The sequence below is a fragment of the Bos indicus x Bos taurus genome, chromosome 16, assembly GCF_003369695.1.
Source record: "Bos indicus x Bos taurus breed Angus x Brahman F1 hybrid chromosome 16, Bos_hybrid_MaternalHap_v2.0, whole genome shotgun sequence".
NCBI lineage: Eukaryota > Metazoa > Chordata > Mammalia > Artiodactyla > Bovidae > Bos > Bos indicus x Bos taurus.
Window position 1 is genome coordinate 53,559,368 of NC_040091.1, and position 18,949 is coordinate 53,578,316.

At 45.1% G+C, this 18,949-nt stretch overlaps 2 protein-coding genes across 2 annotated transcripts; both read right to left on the minus strand.

Moving 5' to 3' along the window:
• Window positions 1-531: 531 nt before the first annotated feature.
• Window positions 532-4,037, minus strand: LOC113906225 (melanoma antigen preferentially expressed in tumors-like). The gene is made up of 3 exons (XM_027564116.1): window positions 3,751-4,037; window positions 2,753-3,325; window positions 532-1,105 (listed from the first exon to the last, which is right to left on the minus strand). The coding sequence occupies exons 1-3, from the start codon at window positions 4,035-4,037 to the stop codon at window positions 532-534; spliced, it is 1,434 nt and encodes a 477-aa protein (XP_027419917.1).
• Window positions 4,038-13,161: 9,124 nt separating this feature from the next.
• On the minus strand, window positions 13,162-17,255 carry LOC113906182 (PRAME family member 8-like). Its single transcript, XM_027564086.1, has 4 exons — window positions 17,162-17,255; window positions 16,055-16,374; window positions 15,048-15,620; window positions 13,162-14,047 (listed from the first exon to the last, which is right to left on the minus strand). The coding sequence occupies exons 2-4, from the start codon at window positions 16,339-16,341 to the stop codon at window positions 13,525-13,527; spliced, it is 1,383 nt and encodes a 460-aa protein (XP_027419887.1). The 5' UTR covers window positions 16,342-16,374; window positions 17,162-17,255; the 3' UTR covers window positions 13,162-13,524.
• Window positions 17,256-18,949: the final 1,694 nt, after the last annotated feature.

An 18,949-nucleotide genomic window follows, 5' to 3' on the forward strand; every position in this document is an offset into this window, starting at 1 on the left:
GACTAATGCTGAAGCTCCACTATTTTGGTCATTTTATGTGAACAGCTGACTCATTGGAAAAGTCCCTGATGCTGGGAAAGATTGAGGGCAGAAGAAGGCGTCAGAGGATGAGATGGCTGGACGGCATCACGGATGCAATGAACATGAACTTGGGCAAACTTTAGGAGATGGTGAGGGACAGGGAGGCCTGGCGTTCTGCAGTCCATGGGGTTGAAGAGTTGGACACGACTGGGCAACTGAACAACAACAATCCAGGGACAATTGCAACATGTGAATCTCAAGTTCAAATCCAGCTAAATAAATGTAGGTTCCTATCTCTGACTCTACAGGACACATGTCCACAAGCATTGCATTACTGGGGAGACTACATTTCCCCCTGCAATCCTGCTCCCCTGTAGGACCACCTTTCCTTTTCACATTCACATTGAGTAGATGTCTGAAACAATATGTCTGTTTTCCCTTCACGATGTATCTTGTCCAAGATTTCAGTTTCCAAGGGCTCAGTAGAGAGCTTGGGATTGATGCACCCAACTAGGCTGGAATGTTACCGCCATACATGATGGGCTCAGGATGATAGAATGTGTTATCTCCACAGTGTGGACAGGGGGTGAAGCAAATCCAGATGGTCCTGGGGCGTCCTAAGTCCTTCAGAATCTCAAGCAGTTCAGTCCGACACTGGGCAAGTCTCCCAGGTTGGAGGATCCCCTGAGAGCTGAAACTCTCCTGAAGGACAGGGTACAGCTCTCGACTTAAACTGGGCAGCTCAGAGGTATGTCGCAGCATCTTCTCCATGATGGGCATGGAGAGGAGGTTCCCACGCAGACTGAAGGATGTGAGCTGGAAGCAGTGGCTCAGGGCAGGCAAGATGGCCTCGAGGTGGGAGTCCCTGATCCCAGATTGCTCTAAGTATAGCTCCTGAAGTGTGGCTGAAACTTTCTCCAGCAGAGCTGGGAGGAGCTCAGGACTAGAGTAGGTCATGGTGACCCCACTCAGATTCAGGCTCTTTAGCTGACTGATGTTCGGGCTCTGGGACAGATGGGTCAAGTCTGAATCTTTAAGGAGGCAGCAAGTTATTGAAAGGTTGTCCAAGGGCTTCATCAGGCACCTGGGGAGAAACAGAGACATTAGGTCTTAGAAACTTGAGGTGAAAACTGACCGCAAGTTGAGAGACAAGTGATCTGCCCAAGCCCAGGTTTGGTATGATGATCTGATAAGGATTGAAACCCAGAATGGCCAGTCTTATTGTAGCCAGAGTCATTTACCCTTCTGTGTGATTGGGTCAAGTACATAGAGTCTTGAAAACTCTCCTCATTAGGCAAGCAGAGAAAAACTCACTCCACTTCTGTCTGAGGATGAATGAAGATAATGGGATGCACTAGGACAAGTTCAGAGGAGAGCCTGATACCTTGTTTCAATTGAGAGTGGGTATCACTAAAATTTAATAGTAAGAGATATACTTAAAATGCTTCCAATCCATGCTTCCTTCACACATGCTTTGGCCCCAGGTACCCATCTCAGGCTGGTGAGGCTTTTGTGTGACATGCATAGAGGACAACCTGGACAAGATCCCACAACATCCACTGAGGATGCCAGTCTGCACAGGCTCACTTACATCCCTCCTTTATCTGCAAACCATCTACCAATTTTTATGATCCCTTTGATCCCTACTCTATTACCATCATCTCCAGAGTCATGCATTTCCCATATATTAATAAGCTTATCTGAGGCTTCCCAGGTGGCACTAGTGGTAAAGAATTGGCCTGCCAATCCAGGAGACATAAAAGACAGGGGTTTTATTCCTGGGTTGGAAAGATCTCCTGGAGGAGTGCATGGCTACCAACTCCAGTATTCTTGCCTGGAAAATCCCATGGAAAGGGAAGCCTGATGGGCTACAGTCCATAGGATTACAGAGAACTGGGCATGATTGAGTGACTTAGCATACACACATGGAGAAAAAAATCGACCTTTATAGATGGGGAATTAGGCTCACTGTGGTCACAAAACCAGTGAGCATGGAGCTTCTGTTTAAAATGCTCATGACTGATGGAATTTTCCATCTGCAACGCTCCATTCCCTTAATTATTTTTAAGTCACCTAAGCTATTGTTGTTCAATTGCCCGGTCATGTCTGACTCTTTGTAATCCCATGGACTGCAGCATGCCAAGGCCTCTCTGTCCCTCACCATCTCCTGAAGTTTGCCCAAGTTTATGTTCAATGAGTCAGTGATGCCATCTAGCCATCTCATCCTCTAACACCCTCTTCTGCTTCTGCCCTCAATCTTTCCCATCATCAGGGACTTTTCCAATGAGTCACCTGTACACATCAGATGACCCAAATACTGGAGTTTCAATTTCAGCATCAGCCCTTCCAACAAGTATTCAGGATTGATTTTCATTAAGATTGACTGGTTTAATTTCTTTGCTTTCCAAGGGACTCTCAGGAGTCTTCCCCAGCACCACAGTTCAAATGCATCCATTCTTGGTGTTCTGCCTTCTTTATGGCCCAGCTCTCACAATCATATATGACCACTGGGAAGACCATAGTCTTGAGTATGTGGACCTCTGTGGCCAAGGAATGTCTCTGCTTTTTAAACACTGTCTAGGTTTGTTATAACTTTCCTTTCAAGAAGCAAACATCTTCTGATTTTATGGCTGCAGTCACCATCTGAAGTGATTTTAGAGCCCAGGAAGAGGAAATCTGTCACTACCTCCAGCTTTTCCCCTCTATTTGCTGGTCAGTGGTACACACTCACCTGAGCATCTGGTCCAGGCAGCCTTCAAGGTAGAAAGGGGATTCCAGATGGAGATCCTGGAGGTGGTGCAGCCTCAGGAACTGAGAAGTAATTTTGACAATGTGCTGCTCATCCCACTCCTCAGGATCAGGCAGATGGATGTGGGAGACAAACAGTTTCTGCACATTGCTCATCTGGCCCAGGAGAGGAGCAATCATGGCCAGAGTGGACAGATGCCAGGTGCAATTCACATGTAACTCCTGGATACAGTCCAGCTGCACCATGCTCAGGACATTCATAATATTATCCATGGGAAATGAAACAATTTTCATCTTCTTACAGCACAGGTGTATGAAAGGGTCTCTCTCCTCTACCCACTTCAGGAGGTAAGTGAGGAATTCATTCATGGTTCTTTCCTTGAGGTGAAGTTCTGTGAACACCTCGAAGGGAGCCAAGGGCTTCTCGATCCTTGACCCATCCTCAGCCATTGGTACCATTGATGAGCTTGAGGACACATGGACACTGGATCCAGACCACATTCTCCAGAAGTCCTGGCCAGTATTCCTTAAATCCAGCACACGCAGTTTGCACTTCCTGTGGGGAATCAGCAGATTGGCAGCTATAGTTTTTAGATTCACACAAAATTAGGCAACACTCTGACTTTGCACCTCAGCTTTTACTTCACATTCCTGACATCACCTTCTTCCTTGCCCTCTTCCCTCTCTGCCTCACATCCCTCCATCTCCTTTCCCTTGCCATTTCCCCTAACTTTCTACTCTAGTACCCTTAGGCATCCCTGAGAGGAGGCTGGGCATGTACTTTCACATTTCCTTGCATTTTAGGCACACCTGCACTGCTGGAAGGCATTCAGCAAAGTGAACTCAGCAATGACCAAGTCTCTGTTTCTTCACTGGCATCATCAGAAGCCACTGGTCCATCCATTTGTCATTTACTCTCCTACTGTCACTTGTCTCTTCAGGACTGCCCATCTCTTACCAGGTTACATGCATCTGACTCACCTTGGATGATCCTTCTGTGTGAGCAGGACATCGAGTCCATCCAGCACTGCTTGTAAGGTTCCCAGATGAGGTGTCTGCATCAGGCCCCCCAGAGGCAGGCGGACAAAGGGCCAGGCTTGAACCAAGGCCTTTAAGGTCTTTCTGTGTCTTCCACAGAATGCTTCCATGAAGAGTGGGGGGAAGAGCTCGATGGGCAGATACTCCAGAGTAGAAATGGTCAAGGCCTCATCAGTTAGTAGGCTCTTCCCTGCCAGGTTCAGGAGTCTCAGGGGGTTCTGGATACTCATCCTGAATCTGCTCCTAAAGGAATCCTATAAGAACTTGCAGAGAAGAAGGCATCTTTCTCAGGTAAGCATGAACACCCCTTCATCTGTCTCCCCACTCTTCAGAGGAAACAACTCAGAGTGGAAATCTCTGCTCTGGCAGTTGTGGAATAGCCTCAGTTTTTCACAGTTTTACTCTGGGCTCAGTGAGGAAAAAGCCATAGCTCTGCCCCTATGGGCACCAAAACAAGCATCTCATAAGGACCAAGGAGGAAGAAACCCAACCGCTAGCCCATCCATTTCCATTCACTGTTGTGCTCAATTTATGTTGCACTGGGAAGTGGATACCAGGAGCCTGAAAGGTGAATATTTTCAGGGGGAAACCTTTCACTCACTTACTTAGGGCCTTGTGGCTTCAATGGTAAAGAATCTGCCTGTAGTGCGGGAGACCTGGGTTCGATCCCTGGGTTAGGAAGATACCTTGGAGAAGGAAAGGCTACCTACTCCAGTATTTTGGCCTGGAGAATTCCATGGACTGTATAGTCCTTGGGGTTGCAAAGAGTTGGACACGACTGAATGACTTTCACTTTCGGGCCTTAAAACTATGGGAATAGAGCATCATGAAACCCACTGCAGTCTCCAACCTCAGCTTCCACAGTTAATGGCCTTGGAAAAAGGCAGCAGATACCCCTAAAAGTGAATGCCATTTGCACAAACTATTTTTAATGTCAAGAAATAAAATGCCAAATAATTAGATGTTTTCATTACATAAAATCTAGTTGGTTAAGATATTTTTAAATGCCATAAAGGAAAGCATAGATCAAGGTATTTGGGGCTAAGGAAAAATTACACTTAGAGACTAAACGATACATCTGAAAAGAAAGAGGAAAATCTCCCTGACATCCATTGCTGCTTGCCACCAATGGAAACCTCACCATCAAGATGAGGATGTCCTTTGCTGAGGGCTGCCCAGGTGGTGCTAGCGGTAAAGAACTCACCTGTCAATGAGGAGACATAAGAGACTGAGGTTTGATCCCTGGGTTGGGAAGATCATCTGAAGGAGGGCATGGCAAGCCACTCCAGTATTCTTGCTTGGAGAATCCCATGAACAGAGATGCCTGGTGGGCTACAGTCCATAGCATCTCAAAGAGTTGGACACTGACTTAGTCGGAAGTGACTTAACACACATGCCCTTTGCTGAGGTCTGTAACTTACCAGCTCTGCAGTAGTTGGCAGGGTACTCAGAGGTCGGATCTGGTGGAGAAGCCAGGCAGTGACTCCAGAGGAAGAAGTTTCTGCACCTCTTCTTTGAAGCTTCAGCTTTTTATAGGCCTTTCTAATTATGTCTTCCCCTACCCAACTACTACCATCCAATAGGGAACGTGATGACTGATTAGATTTCTGAATGTCCGTCAGGTAAATCCTGATTGGATCTTTGCCTATAATCAGATGAATTGATTGAATCAGATATTCATTCAGGAGGGATACATGGGGGGAGGGGTGTCAAAGACTCAATCATCGATTCATTCCAGGAACACTGATTGGGTTTAACTAATAGGGTCATTGACGGAGGCTGCCCAGGTGGTGCAGTGGTAAAGAATTTGCCAAGCAGGAGATCTTAGAAACCCGGGTTCCATCCCTGGGTTGGGAAGATCTCCTGGAGAAGAAAATGAGAACCCACTCCAGTATTCTTGCCTGGGAAATCCCAAGGACAATGGAGCCTGGTAAGCTACTCTCCATAAGGTCACAAAGAGTCGGACATGACTAAGCATGGCACACACACACCCTCCACACACAATAGGGTCAGTTATAACCATGGGTGTGAGACAGGGAAGCCATTAATGTTTCCTGAGATTGGAAATTAAAACAAAATTTGAAAGCACCATTGTTTTGGAATGTTTTGATAGATAAGTGTAATCAAGTTCAGTTCAGTTGCTCAGTCGTGTCTGACTTTTTATGACCCCATGAATCGCAGCATGGCAGGCCTCCCTGTCCACCACCAACTCCCGGAGTTCACTCAGACTCACATCCATCGAGTCGGTGATGCCATCCAGCCATCTCATCCTCTGTCGTCCCCTTCTCCTCCTGCCCCCAATCCCTCCCAGCATCAGAGACTTTCCAATGAGTCAACTCTTCGCATGAGGTGGCCAAAGTACTGGATTTCAGCTTCAGCATCATTCCTTCCAAAGAACACCCAGGGCCGATCTCCTTCAGAATGGACTGGTTGGATCTCCTTGCAGTCCAAGGGACTCTCAAGAGTTTTCTCCAACACCACAGTTAAAAAGCATCAATTCTTCGGCGCTCAGCTTTCTTCACAGTCCAACTCTCACATCTATATATGACCACTGGAAAAACCATAGCCTTGACTAGACAGACCTTTGTGGGCAAAGTAATGTCTCTGCTTTTCAATATGCTATCTAGGTTGGTCATAACTTTTCTTCCAAGGAGTAAGCGTCTTTTAATTTCATGGCTGCAGTCACCATCTGCAGTGATTTTGGAGCCCCCAAAAATAAAGTCTGACATTGTTTCCACTGTTTCCCCATCTATTTCCCATGAAGTGATGGGACTGGATGCCATGATCTTCGTTTTCTGAATGTTGAGCTTTAAGCCAACTTTTCACTCTCCTCTTTCACTTTCGTCAAGAGGCTTTTGAGTTCCTCTTCACTTTCTGCCATAAGGGTGGTGTCATCTGCATATCTGAGCTTATTGGTATTTCTCCCAGCAATCTTGATTCCAGCTTGTGCTTCAGCCCAGCATTTCTCATGATGTACTCTGCATGTAAGTTAAATAAGCAGGGTAACAATATACAGCCTTGACGTACTCCTTTTCCTATTTGGAACCAATCTGTTGTTCCATGTCCAGTTCTAACTGTTGCTTCCTGACCTGCATATAGGTTTCTCAAGAGGCAGGTCAGGTGGTCTGGTATTCCCATCTCTTGAAGAATTTTCCACAGTTTCTGGTGATCCACACAGTCAAAGGCTTTGGCACAGTCAATAAAGCAGAAATAGATGTTTTTCTGGAACTCTCTTGCTTTTCTGATGATCCAGCGGATGTTGGCAATTTGATCTCTGGTTCCTCTGCCTTTTCTAAAACCAGCTTGAACATCTGGAAGTTCATGGTTCACATATTGCTGAAGTCTGGCTTGGAGAATTTTGAGCATTACTTTACTAGCTTGTGAGATGAGTGCAATTGTGCGGTAGTTTGAGCATTCTTTGGCATTGCCTTTCTTTGGGATTGGAATGAAAACTGACCTTTTCCAGTCCTGTGGCCACTGCTGAGTTTTCCAAATTTGCTGGCATATTGAGGGCAGCACTTTCACAGCATCATCTTTCAGGATTTGAAAGAGCTCACCTGGAATGCCATCACCTCCACTAGCTTTGTTCGTAGTGATGCTTTCTAAGGCCCACTTGACTTCACATTCCAGGATGTCTGGCTCTAGGTCAGTGATCACACCATCATGATTATCTGGGTCGTGAAAATTTTTTTTGTACAGTTCTTCTGTGTATTCTTGCCACGTCTTCTTAATATCTTCTGCTTCTGTTAGGTCCATACCATTTCTGTCCTTTATCGACCCCATCTTTGCATGAAATATTCCCTTGTATCTCTAATTTTCTTGAAGAGATCTCTAGTCTTTCACATTCTGTTGTTTTCCTCTATTTCTTTGCATTGATCACTGAGGAAGGCTTTCTTATCTCTTCTTGCTATTCTTTGGAACTCTGCATTGAGATACTTATATCATTCCTTTTCTTCTTTGCTTTTTTGCTTCTCTTCTTTTCACAGCTATTTGTAAAGCCTCCTCAGACAGCCATTTTGCTTCTTTGCATTTCTTTTCCATGGGGATGGTCTTGATCCCTGTCTTCTGTACAGTGTCATGAACCTCTGTCCATAGTTCATCAGGCACTCTATCTATCAGATCTAGGCCCTTAAATCTATTTCTCACTTCCATTGTATAATCATAAGGGATTTGATTTAGGTCGTATCTGAATGGTCTAGTGGTTTTCCCTACTTTCTTCAATTTCAGTCTGAATTTGGCAATAAGTAGTTCATGATCTGAGCCACAGTCAGCTCCTGGTCTTGTTTTTGCTGACTGTATAGAGCTTCTCCATCTTTGGCTGCAAAGAATATAATCAATCTAATTTCAGTGTTGACCATATGGTGATGTCCATGTGTAGAGTCTTCTCTTGTGTTGTTGGAAGAGGGTGTTTGCTATGACCAGTGCATTTTCTTGGCAAAACTCTATTAGTCTTTGCCCTGCTTCATTCCGTATTCCAAGGCCAAATTTGCCTGTTATTCCAGGTGTTTCTTGACTTCCTACTTTTGCATTCCAGTCCCCTATAATGAAAAGGACATCTTTTTTGGGTATTAGTTCTAAAAGATCTTGTAGGTCTTCATAGAACCAACCATTCAACTTCAGCTTCTTCAGCGTTACTGGTTGGAGCATAGACTTGGATTACTGTGATATTGAATGGTTTGCCTTGGAAACGAACAGAGATCATTCTGTCGTTTTTGAGATTGCATCCAAGTACTGCATTTCGGACTCTTTTGTTGACCATGGTGGCTACTCCATTTCTTCTGAGGGATTCCTGCCTGCAGTAGTAGATATAATGGTCATCTGAGTTAAATTCACCCATTCCAGTCCATTTTGGTTCGCTGATTCTTAGAATGTCGACGTTCACCCTTGCCATCTCCTGTTTGACCACTTCCAATTTGCCTTGATTCATGGACCTGACATCCCAGGTTCCTATGCAATATTGCCCTTTACAGCATCAGACCTTGCTTCTATCACCAGTCACATCCACAACTGGGTATTGTTTTTACTTTGGCTCCGTCCCTTCATTCTTTCTGGAGTTATTTCTCCACTGATCTCCAGTAGCATATTGGGCACCTACTGACCTGAGGAGTTCCTCTTTCATTATCTTTTCATTTTGCCTTTCGTGCTGTTCATGGGGTTCTCAAGACAAGAATACTGAAGTGGTTTGCCATTCCCTTCTCCAGTGGACCACATTCTGTCAGACCTCTCCACCATGACCTGCCCATCTTGGGTGGCCCCACAGGCATGGCTTAGTTTCATTGAGTTAGACAAGGCTGTGGTCCTAGTGTGATTAGATTGACTAGTTTTCTGTGATTATGGTTTCAGTGTGTCTGCCCTCAGATGCTCTCTTGCAACACCTACCATCTTACTTGGGTTTCTCTTACCATGGACATGGGGTATCTCTTCACGGCTGCTCCAGCAAAGCGCAGCCACTCTCCTTAATGTAATGAAAATGTCCCACAATTAAAGCAGTTGCAAAAACACTGTGATGTCATTCCCAAAGGAAACAATATAAACTATCTGTATCAAACTGTTAGTTAGGTTGTACATCAGAAATATAGCAGATCATGAGTCTGTTAAAGGGAGGAAGGCAAATGCAACTGGGGATGTGCTTGGTCCTCTGGGCTTCAGTTCAGTTCAGTTCAATTAAAGGAAAAGTTGCCAAAGAACTCAATGTCCACCATTCTATTGTCATCGGATATCTAAAGCAAATTGGAAAGGTGAATAAGCTCCATAAGTGGGTGCCTCATGAACTGACAGAAAATCAAAAAATTCTTTTTGAAGTGCCTTCTTCTCTTATTCTATGCCACAACAATGAACTATTTCTCAATCAGATTGTGACCTGTGATGAAAAGTGGATTTTATACAACAACTGACAATGACCAGGTCAGTGGTCAGACCAAGAAGAAGCTCCAAAGCACTCCCCAAAGGCAAACTTGCACCCAAAAAGATCATGATCACTGTTTGGTGGTCTGTTTCCCATCTGGTTCACTACAGCTTTCTGGATCCTGGGAAAACCATTACAATTAAAAGGTATGCTCAATAAATCAATGAAATGAACTGAAAACTGCAATGACTGCAGCTGGTGTTCATCAACAGAATGGGCCTAATTCTTCTCCACAATGACATTTGACTGCAGATCACACAACCAAGGCTTCAAAAATTGAACATATTGGGCTACAAAATTTTGCCTTATCCACCATATTTACCTGACCTCTAACCAAACAAATACCACTTCTTCAAGTATCTTGACAATATTTTTCAGGGGAAATGCTTCCACAACCAGCAGGAGGCATAAAATGCTTTCTAAGAGTTCATTGAATTCTGAAGCATGGATTTTTACACTACAAGAATAAACAAACTTATTACTCATTGGCAAAAATGTGTTGATTGTAATGGTTCCTACCTTGATAAATAAAGATGTGTTTGAGCCTACATATTATGGTCTGGTAGCTCACAAGTAAAAGAATCCACCTACAATGTGAGAGACCTGGGTGTGATCCCTGGTTTGGGAAGATCCCCTAGAGGAGGGCATGGCAATCCACTCCAGTATTCTTGCCTGGGGAATCCCCATGGACAGAGGAGCTTGGCAAGCTACAGTCCATTGGGTTGCAAAGAGTCAGATACCACTGAGCAACTAAGCACGGCAAAGCACATAATGATCTAAAATTCATGGTTCAAAACCACAATAGAGGGATGGTATGGGGAGGGAGGTGGGAGGGGGGTTCAGGATGGGGAACACATGTACACCCGTGGTGGATTCATGTTGATGTATGGCAAAACCAATACAATATTGTAAAGTAATTAGCCTCCAATTAAAATTAAAAAATTAATTAAAAAAAAAAAAACCACAATAATGTTTGCACAGACTTAAATAGTTGAGGATTCCAGGCTCTTGAGCACAAGTTCAGGCTTAGTTACTCTGGGGCATGTTCGAACTTCCCAGATCAGAGATTGAACCCGAGTCTCTACTTTGGCAGGTGGATTCTTTACCACTGAGCCACCAGGGAAGCCCCCTACTCTTACTCCTTATTATGATTTTAAGCCAACTTTTTCAGAGAAGTCCTGACTTAAGCCCAGAGGGGTGAAACCACACTTAGAATAAAACCCCATACCCGCCAGAGATGCTAGGAGGGCTCAAACAAAAGCTTGTGTGCACCAGGACCCAGGGATCACACTAGAGACTGAGACAGACCTGCCTTTGAGTGTCTGAATGCCTTCTGCAGCAGCACGGGTCAGCAGTAACCTATCATGGGGACAGGAGCTCTGTCTGTAGCAGATCTGGGAGACAGGGCATATGAGCCCCATCATAGAGCCACTGAACAGACAATCTACAGCCTGGAGGGCACAAACAAAACCTTGTGCCCACCCAGACCCAGGAGAAAGGAGAAGTGACTCCATAAGAGACTGATCCAGACCTGCTTGTGAGTGTCCAGCAATCTCCATTGGAGGCGTGCGTTGACAGTGGCTGCCATGGGGTTATGGGCACTGAATTAAACAGTCCTGGCATAAGCCCCAGAGAAGGCGATGGCACCCCACTCCAGTACTCTTGCCTGGAAAATCCCATGGATGGAGGAGCCTGGTGGGCTGCAGTCCATGGTGTCGCAAAGAGTCGGACACGACTGAGCAACTTCACTTTCACTTTTCACTTTCATACATCGGAGAAGGAAATGGTAACCCACTCCAGTGTTCTTGCCTGGAGAATCCCAGGGATGGTGGAGCCTGGTGGGCTGCCGTCTATGGGGTCGCACAGAGTCAGACATGACTAAGTGACTTAGCAGCAGCAGCAGCGGTGGCATAAGCCCTTTGGGAGGAGGTCACCAATACTGCCACTCAGTTCAGTTCAGTCGCTCAGTCACATACCACTCTTTGCAACCCCACGGACTGCAGCATGCCAGGCCTCCCTGTCCATCACCAACTCCCTGAGCTTGCTCAAACTCATGTCCATCGAGTCGGTGATGCCATCCAACCATCTCATCCTCTGTCATCCCCTTCTCCTCCTGCCTTCAATCTTTCCCAGCGTCAGGTTCTTCATATCGGATGGCCAAAGTGTTGGAGCTTCAGCTTCAGCATCAGTCCTTCCAATGAATATTCAGGACTGATTTCCTTTAGGATTGACTGGTTTAATCTCCCTGCAGTTCCCTTAGTTCTCAGATCATTGGCCCCAGACTTAGTGTAACATCATCACCTTACCTGGTTCTCAGCCTTAATCCTCAGTCTGAGATAAACCTCTGTCTTTGCTGGTACTCTAGTTTATAGACAGCAGACTGAGAGACTTCTCAGCCTCTAGGCAAACCCATTCCCATAGTAAATCTCCTCTAATACATATACAGGTGACCCTGGAAAACACTGGTTTGAAACGCTCAGATGCACTTAAACACAGATGTTTTCCAAGAGTATATATTGTTTTATAGGATCTAGTTGGTGGAATTCAAGGATGTGGAAAAGAAGAAAAGAAAGGCAGAGAATAAATGATACAGGGAACTCAACTGAACAGAGGGTAGTGCCTCTAACAGACACATTGCTCAACAATCAGTTATACCCCTAGTGGTTACTCAGGAGAACCCTGACAAATACAGTATCTTACCATAGGCAAGGAGGTCACATACACCCACAGGTGTTTCCTTACACAACCTAACATCTGATGTCAAAACATGCTATTACAGACTTCTGTAATAGAGAGAGACAGGGGATTTTATGGAGATAAAGACAATTTCTCATTAATATAATGTAATCCTTGAAAGGATTTTTGATGAGGTATAGAAACACTGAAACCATGTTACATGCCTCTATGATTTTAGTATTTTGCTAAAGGAAATTATGTAACTTCCCCGGTCAATAGATTAATTCAAGAAGGATCATTATCCACCATGGGAATAGGTCAGCAAGGCTCAGAAGTTTAGCTTATCTGCAGTGTGGACGACCCCTTCCAGAATTGGGAGCCATGCCTCTTTCAGTAAAACCCTTTCCACCCCCACAAAAAGGTCAGTAACTGAAAGTTATGGAGGGACCAGGACAACCAAGAAGGCTGCTCATGTCCAGGGTCATGGCCTGAGTCAGCAGTGAGAGGCCTGCCTGGGGTCTGCACTGGAGTGGCTCACTGGCCACTGAGTCTGTTTCTCTGTGTGTATATTACCCCACTGAACAGCTCCAGAAGTAAGCAAGGAGGTAAGAGATGCACCAGGTTGAATAAAGACCTGGTGGGAATGGTAAGGTTTTGGGATCATAGACAACTCAGTGCCTTTTTTTTTTTTTTTTTTTAATCAATGTCTGGAGATTTCCCCGATATGAACTGAAAAATCAGGAAAAATACATCATGAACACCAGCAATCCATTTACAATGAGGGACTCTTTATTTCTGACCATTTCTTTACAGCCATCTTCCCAGGGATTACTCCAACATGTGAATCTCAAGCTCAAATCCACCTAAAGAAATGTAGGTTCTTAGTTCTGACTCTACAAGCATTCCTATTCCAGGAGACAGTATTTCCCTCTGCAATCCTGCTTCCCTACAGGATCACCTTTCCTTTTCACATTCACATTGAGCAGATATCTGAAACCATGGCTTATTTCCCTTTCATGATGTGTCTTGTCCTAGATTTCAGTTTCCAAGTGCTCAGAAGAAAGCTTTCCACTGATGCTATGGACTAAGCAAGGGTGTTATCACTGTATATGATGGGCTCAGGATGATAGAATGTGTTATCTCCACAGGGTGGATAGGGGCATGAAGCTAATGCAGATGGTCCTGGGATGTCCCAAGTCCTCCAGGATCTCAACCAGTTCAGTCTGACACTGGGAAAGTCTCCTGGGTTGGAGGATCCCATCAGAGCTGAAACTTTCCTGAGGGACAGGGTATAGCTCTTGACTTAACCTGGGCAGCCCAGAGGTGTGTCGCAGCAGCTTTTCCAGGATGGCCATGGAGAGGAGGTTCCCATGCAGACTGAAGGACATGAGCTGGAAACAGCGGCTCAAGATATGCAGAATGGATTCCAAGTGGGAGTCCCTGATACCACATTGCTCTAAGTACAGCTCCTGGAGGGTGGCTGAAACTTTCTCCAGCAGAGCTGGGAGGAGCTCAGGACTAGAGTAGGTCATGGTGACCCCACTCAGATCCAGGCCCTTTAGCTGACTGATGTTTGGACTCTGAGACAGATGGGTCAGGTCTGAATTTGTAAGCAGGCAGCGAGTAATCCCAAGGTTGTCCAACGGGGTCATCAGGCACCTGGGGAGAAAGAATTAGGTATTGGAAACTGAGGTGGAAGTTGATTGCAAGTTGAGAGACAAGTGATCTGCCCAAGCCTAGATTTGAACTGATCATCTGATAAGGATTAATACTCAGAATGGCCAATCTCATTGCAGCCAGTCATTTCACCTTTTTTGTGTGACCAGGTCAAGTACATAGAGTCTCAAAACCTCTCTCTCCTCATTACTCAAGCAGAGAAAAATGTTCTCTGCTTCCTTATGAAGAGGAATGAAGATAATGGAATGGACTAGAACAAACTCAGAGGAGAGCTTGACATCTTGTCTCAATCAAGATTGGACATCGCTGAAAGTTAATAGTAAGAGATATACTTAAAATGCTTCCTACCCAGGCTTCCTTCTGAACACACTTTGGCCCCAGACATCCATCTCAGGCAGGTGAGGCTCCTGGGTGACTTGCATAGAGGACAAACCTGGGCAAAATCCCACAGCATCCACTGAGAATGCCAGCCTGTGGGGCTCACTTATATCCCTGCTTTATCTGCAAACCAGCTTCTAATTTTTATGATCCCTTTGACACCTGCCCTATTACCATCATCTACAGAATCATGCATTTCCAATATATTATTTACCGTATCTGGAGCAAAAAATATCCTTTTACAGACAGGGAATTTGAGATAGGCTCATCCTGGTCAGAAAGCTGAAGAACCCAGAGCTTCAGTTTAGAAATGCTCAGGGCTGTTGGAGTTGTCCGTGTTCAATGCCCTTACCTATTATCCTAAGTCACCTAGAAAAGATAACTCTTCCTAAGAAGAAACCAAATAACCATCCCCTAGATTCTAACCCTTAGTCTATAGTTTCCAGCACAGTGTCCCTTTCCAGAGCCTCCTCCCAGTTTGGACCCCTACCTAGATTTGGGTGGTTATGTGATACCACAGTTCACAATGGAGCAGCAAAGGGGACGGTGCATTTGATATTCTAGTGTTGGGTTCACTGTTACCTGGTCAGTGGTGCACACTCACCTGAGCATCTGGTCCAGGCAGCCTTCGAGGTAGAAGGGGGATTCCAGATGGAGATCCCGGAAGTGGTGCAGCCTTAGGAACTGAGAAGTAATTCTGACAATGTGCTCTTCCTCCTGCTCCTCAGGATCAGGCATGTGGATGTGGGAGATGAGGAGTTTCTGCAAATTGCTCATCTGGCCCAGGAGAGGAGCAAATGTGGCCAGCGTGGACAGATGCCAGGTGCGATCCACGTATACCTCCTGGATACAGTCCAGCTGCACTATGCTCAGGACCTTCATAATTTTATCCATGGAAAGTGAAAGAATCCTCAGCTTCTTACAGCACAGGTGTATGGACGCTTTCCTCTGCTCCACCCATCTCATAAGGCAGGTGAGAAATCCATCCATGCTCCTTTCCTTGAGGTGAAGTTCTATGAACACCTCGAAGGGAGCCAAGGGCTGCTCGGTCCTCGGCCTGTCCTCAGCCCCTGGTGCCATTGAAAAGCTTGAGGACACATGGATGCTGGATCCAGACCACATTCTCCAGAAGTCCTGGCCAGTATTCCTTAAATCCAGCACACGCAGTTTGCACCTCCTGTGGGGAAACAACAGGTTGGCAGTGATGGTTTTAATAATATCCACACAAACTTTAGGCAACACTCGGACTTCCCACATGAGTTTTTACTTCAAATTCCCAACATCACGTGCTGCCTTGTCCTCTCCCCTCTCTGCTTCACCTTCCTCCATCTTCTTTTCCTCTTCCATTTTCCTTAGCTTTCTACTTCTAGTGGCCTTAAACATCCCTGGGGGGAGGCTGGGACTTGTACTTTCAGATTTCCTTGCATCTTAGGCACTCCTACACTGCTGGAAGGCATTTCCCAAAGTGAGCTCAGCAATGGCCAAGTCTCTGTGTTTCTTCATTGGCATCATCAGAAGTCACTGGCCCATCCATGTGCCATCTACTTTCCTGTCTTCAGCTGTCTGTTTGGGATTGCTCACATCCTACCAGATTACCTGCATCTGACTCACCTTGGACGATCCTTCTGTGTGAGCAGGACATCAAGTCCATCGAGCACTGCTTGTAACGTTAGCAGATGAGGCATTTGCATCAGGCCCCCCAGAGGCAGGCGGACAAAGGGCCAGGCTTGCACCAAGGCCTTTAAGGTCTTTCTGTGTCTTCCACAGAACGCTTCCATGAAGAGTGGGGGGAAGAGCTCGATGGGCAGATGCTCCAGAGTAGAAATGGTCAAGGCCTCATCGGTTAGTAGGCTCTTTCTTGCCAGGTTCAGGAGTCTCAGGGGTTTCCGGATACTCATCCTGAATCTGCTCCTAAAGGAATCCTGTAAGAACTTGGAGAGAAGAAGGCATCTTTCTCAGGTAAGCATGAATATCACTTTATATGTCTCCCCACCCTTTAGAGGAACCAACTCAGAGATAAAGTCTCTGCTCTGACAATTGAGAAGAGCCTTAGTTTTTCAAAATTTCACTCTGGGCTTAGTGGGCATAGTGGCATAGCTCTGCCCTTATGGGTACCAGAACAAGCACTTCTTAAGGATCAAGAAGGAAGAAACCCAACCACTGGTCCATCCATTTCCATTCACTGCTTTGCTTAATCATGTTTCAGTGGGAAGTGGTACCAAGAACTGAAGGTTAGGATCCATCTATTAGGGGGAAAATACTGAAATCACTTAGAGCCTTAAAACTATGGGAAGAAGAGCATCATGTAGTCCAATACAGCCTCCATCCTTATTTCCCACAGTTAACAGGCTGAGAAAGATGAAACAGACTCCTTAAATGAATGCCATTTGCACAAACTGAATATTTTTAATGTCAAGAAATAACATTTCAAAAATATGGATGTTTATCCTCCAATTAAAACAATTTAATTAAAAAATTAGACGTTTTCATTAAAAAAGGAAATCTTGTTGGTTAAGATATTTTTAAATGATATAAAGGGAAGCACATATCAAAATGTTTGGGATTGAGGCAAAATTACACTTAGAGGTAAAACCAAAGCCTTACATGTACACATCTGAAAAGAAAGAAATCTCCCTGACACCATTGCTGCATACCACCAGTGGAAACCTGCTGACCATAGGTAAGATGAGGGGTCTTTTGCTGAGGTCTGTAACTTACCAGCTCTGCTGGGATTGAACGGTGCTCAGAGGTCAGATCTGGTGCAGAAGCCACCAAGTAGCTTGGAGAAGACAGGCAGCGAATCCAGAGAAAGAAGTTTCTGGACTTCTTTGATTCCTCAGGTTTTTATAGGCCTTTTTAATCACATCTTCCCCCTGTCCAACTGCTACTATCTAATCAGAAAGTGATGCCTGATTAGATTTTCAAATGTCCATTAGGTAAATCCTGATTGGATCTTTGCCTTTAGTCAGATGGATTAATTGAATCAGATATTCACTCAGGAGGGATACACTGGGGGAGGAGAGTCAAAGTCTCAGCCATGGATTCACTCTATGAACACTGATTGAGTTCTTCTAATTGGGCCACTGACTGAGGCTTCCCAGGTGGCTCAGTGGCAAAGAATCCAAGCAGGAGACTCGGGTTCCATCCTTGGGTTGGGAGGATCCCCTGAAGAAAGAAATGGCAAGCCAGTATTCTTTCTTGGAAAATCCCATGGACAGAGGAGCTTGGTGGTCTATAGTCCATGGGGTCACAAAAGAGTCAGACACAGCTTAGCGACTAAGCAGCAACATCAAGTTGTGACTTTTGTTTTACACTGGAAACAGCAGATCATGAACCTATTAAAGGGAAATGCAATTGGAAATGTGCTTGGTCTTCTGGGATTAAGTCAGGGCTTCTCTGTAATAGCTGACTCAAAATCACAGTAAGGAGCAAGGGTGTGGTCTAGGCAGTGTGGAGGGGGTCATTCCTAAAGGGACTCTGAATGACCCAAACAGAATAAAATAAGTTTTGTCTGGTTTTTTTTTTTTTTTTTTCCCCTCTTGAGGAGGAGGGAAACTAAAAGACTTTTGGTGGGGTTTAGAAATTAAAAAGGAAACTGTTAACTTTGAGAGCGTTTCTTTCCATAAAGATGGGATCAGCAGAGAAAACTGACATGAAAAGATTAAATCTGAGAATGTGAGCGCAGGGAGAGTTGTGAGCCCTGGGAAACCAGACATTTCCAAGACTGAGAGGCACTGATGGTGGGTCCTATGGGCTGTTTGAGAACTTACCAAGGGGAGGTAAGTAAACTAGTTAACTTGCACCTAACCATGTCCTTCTTATGGCAACTGCTTGCTTTTGCTGTTGTTTATTTGCTCAGTCGTGTCCGACTCTTTGCCACCCCATGGACTGGAGCATGCCAGGCTTCCCTGTCTATCACCAACTCCCGGAGCTTACTCAAATGCATGTCCAGCCAGTCAGTGATGCCATCCAACCATGTTATCCTCTGTTATCTCCTTCCCCTCCTGCCTTCATTCTTTCCCAGCATTAGGGTCTTTTTCAGGGAGTCTGCTCTTCCCATCAGGTGGCCAAAATATTGGAGCTTCAGCTTCAGCATCAGTCTTTCCAGTGAATATTCAGGGTTGATTTCCTTTAGGATTGACTGGTTGGATCTCCTTGCAGTCCAAGGGACTCTCAAACATCTCCAACACCACAGTTCGAAAGCATCAATTCTTCGGTTCTCAGCCTTCTTTATGATCCAACTCTCACATCCATACATGACTACTGGAAAAACTATAGCTTTGACTATAGGAACCTTTGTCAGCAAAGTAATGTCTATGCTTTTTAATATGCTGTCTAGATTGGTTATAGCTTTTCTTCCAAGGACCAAGCAAGCTTTTTTACTTTCATAGCTGCAGTCACCATCTCAGTGATTTTGCAGCCCAAGGAAATAAAGTATGGGTTTCCCTCGTAGCTGCAGGCAAGTAAAGAATCTACCTGCCATGCAGGAGACCTGGGTTCCATTTC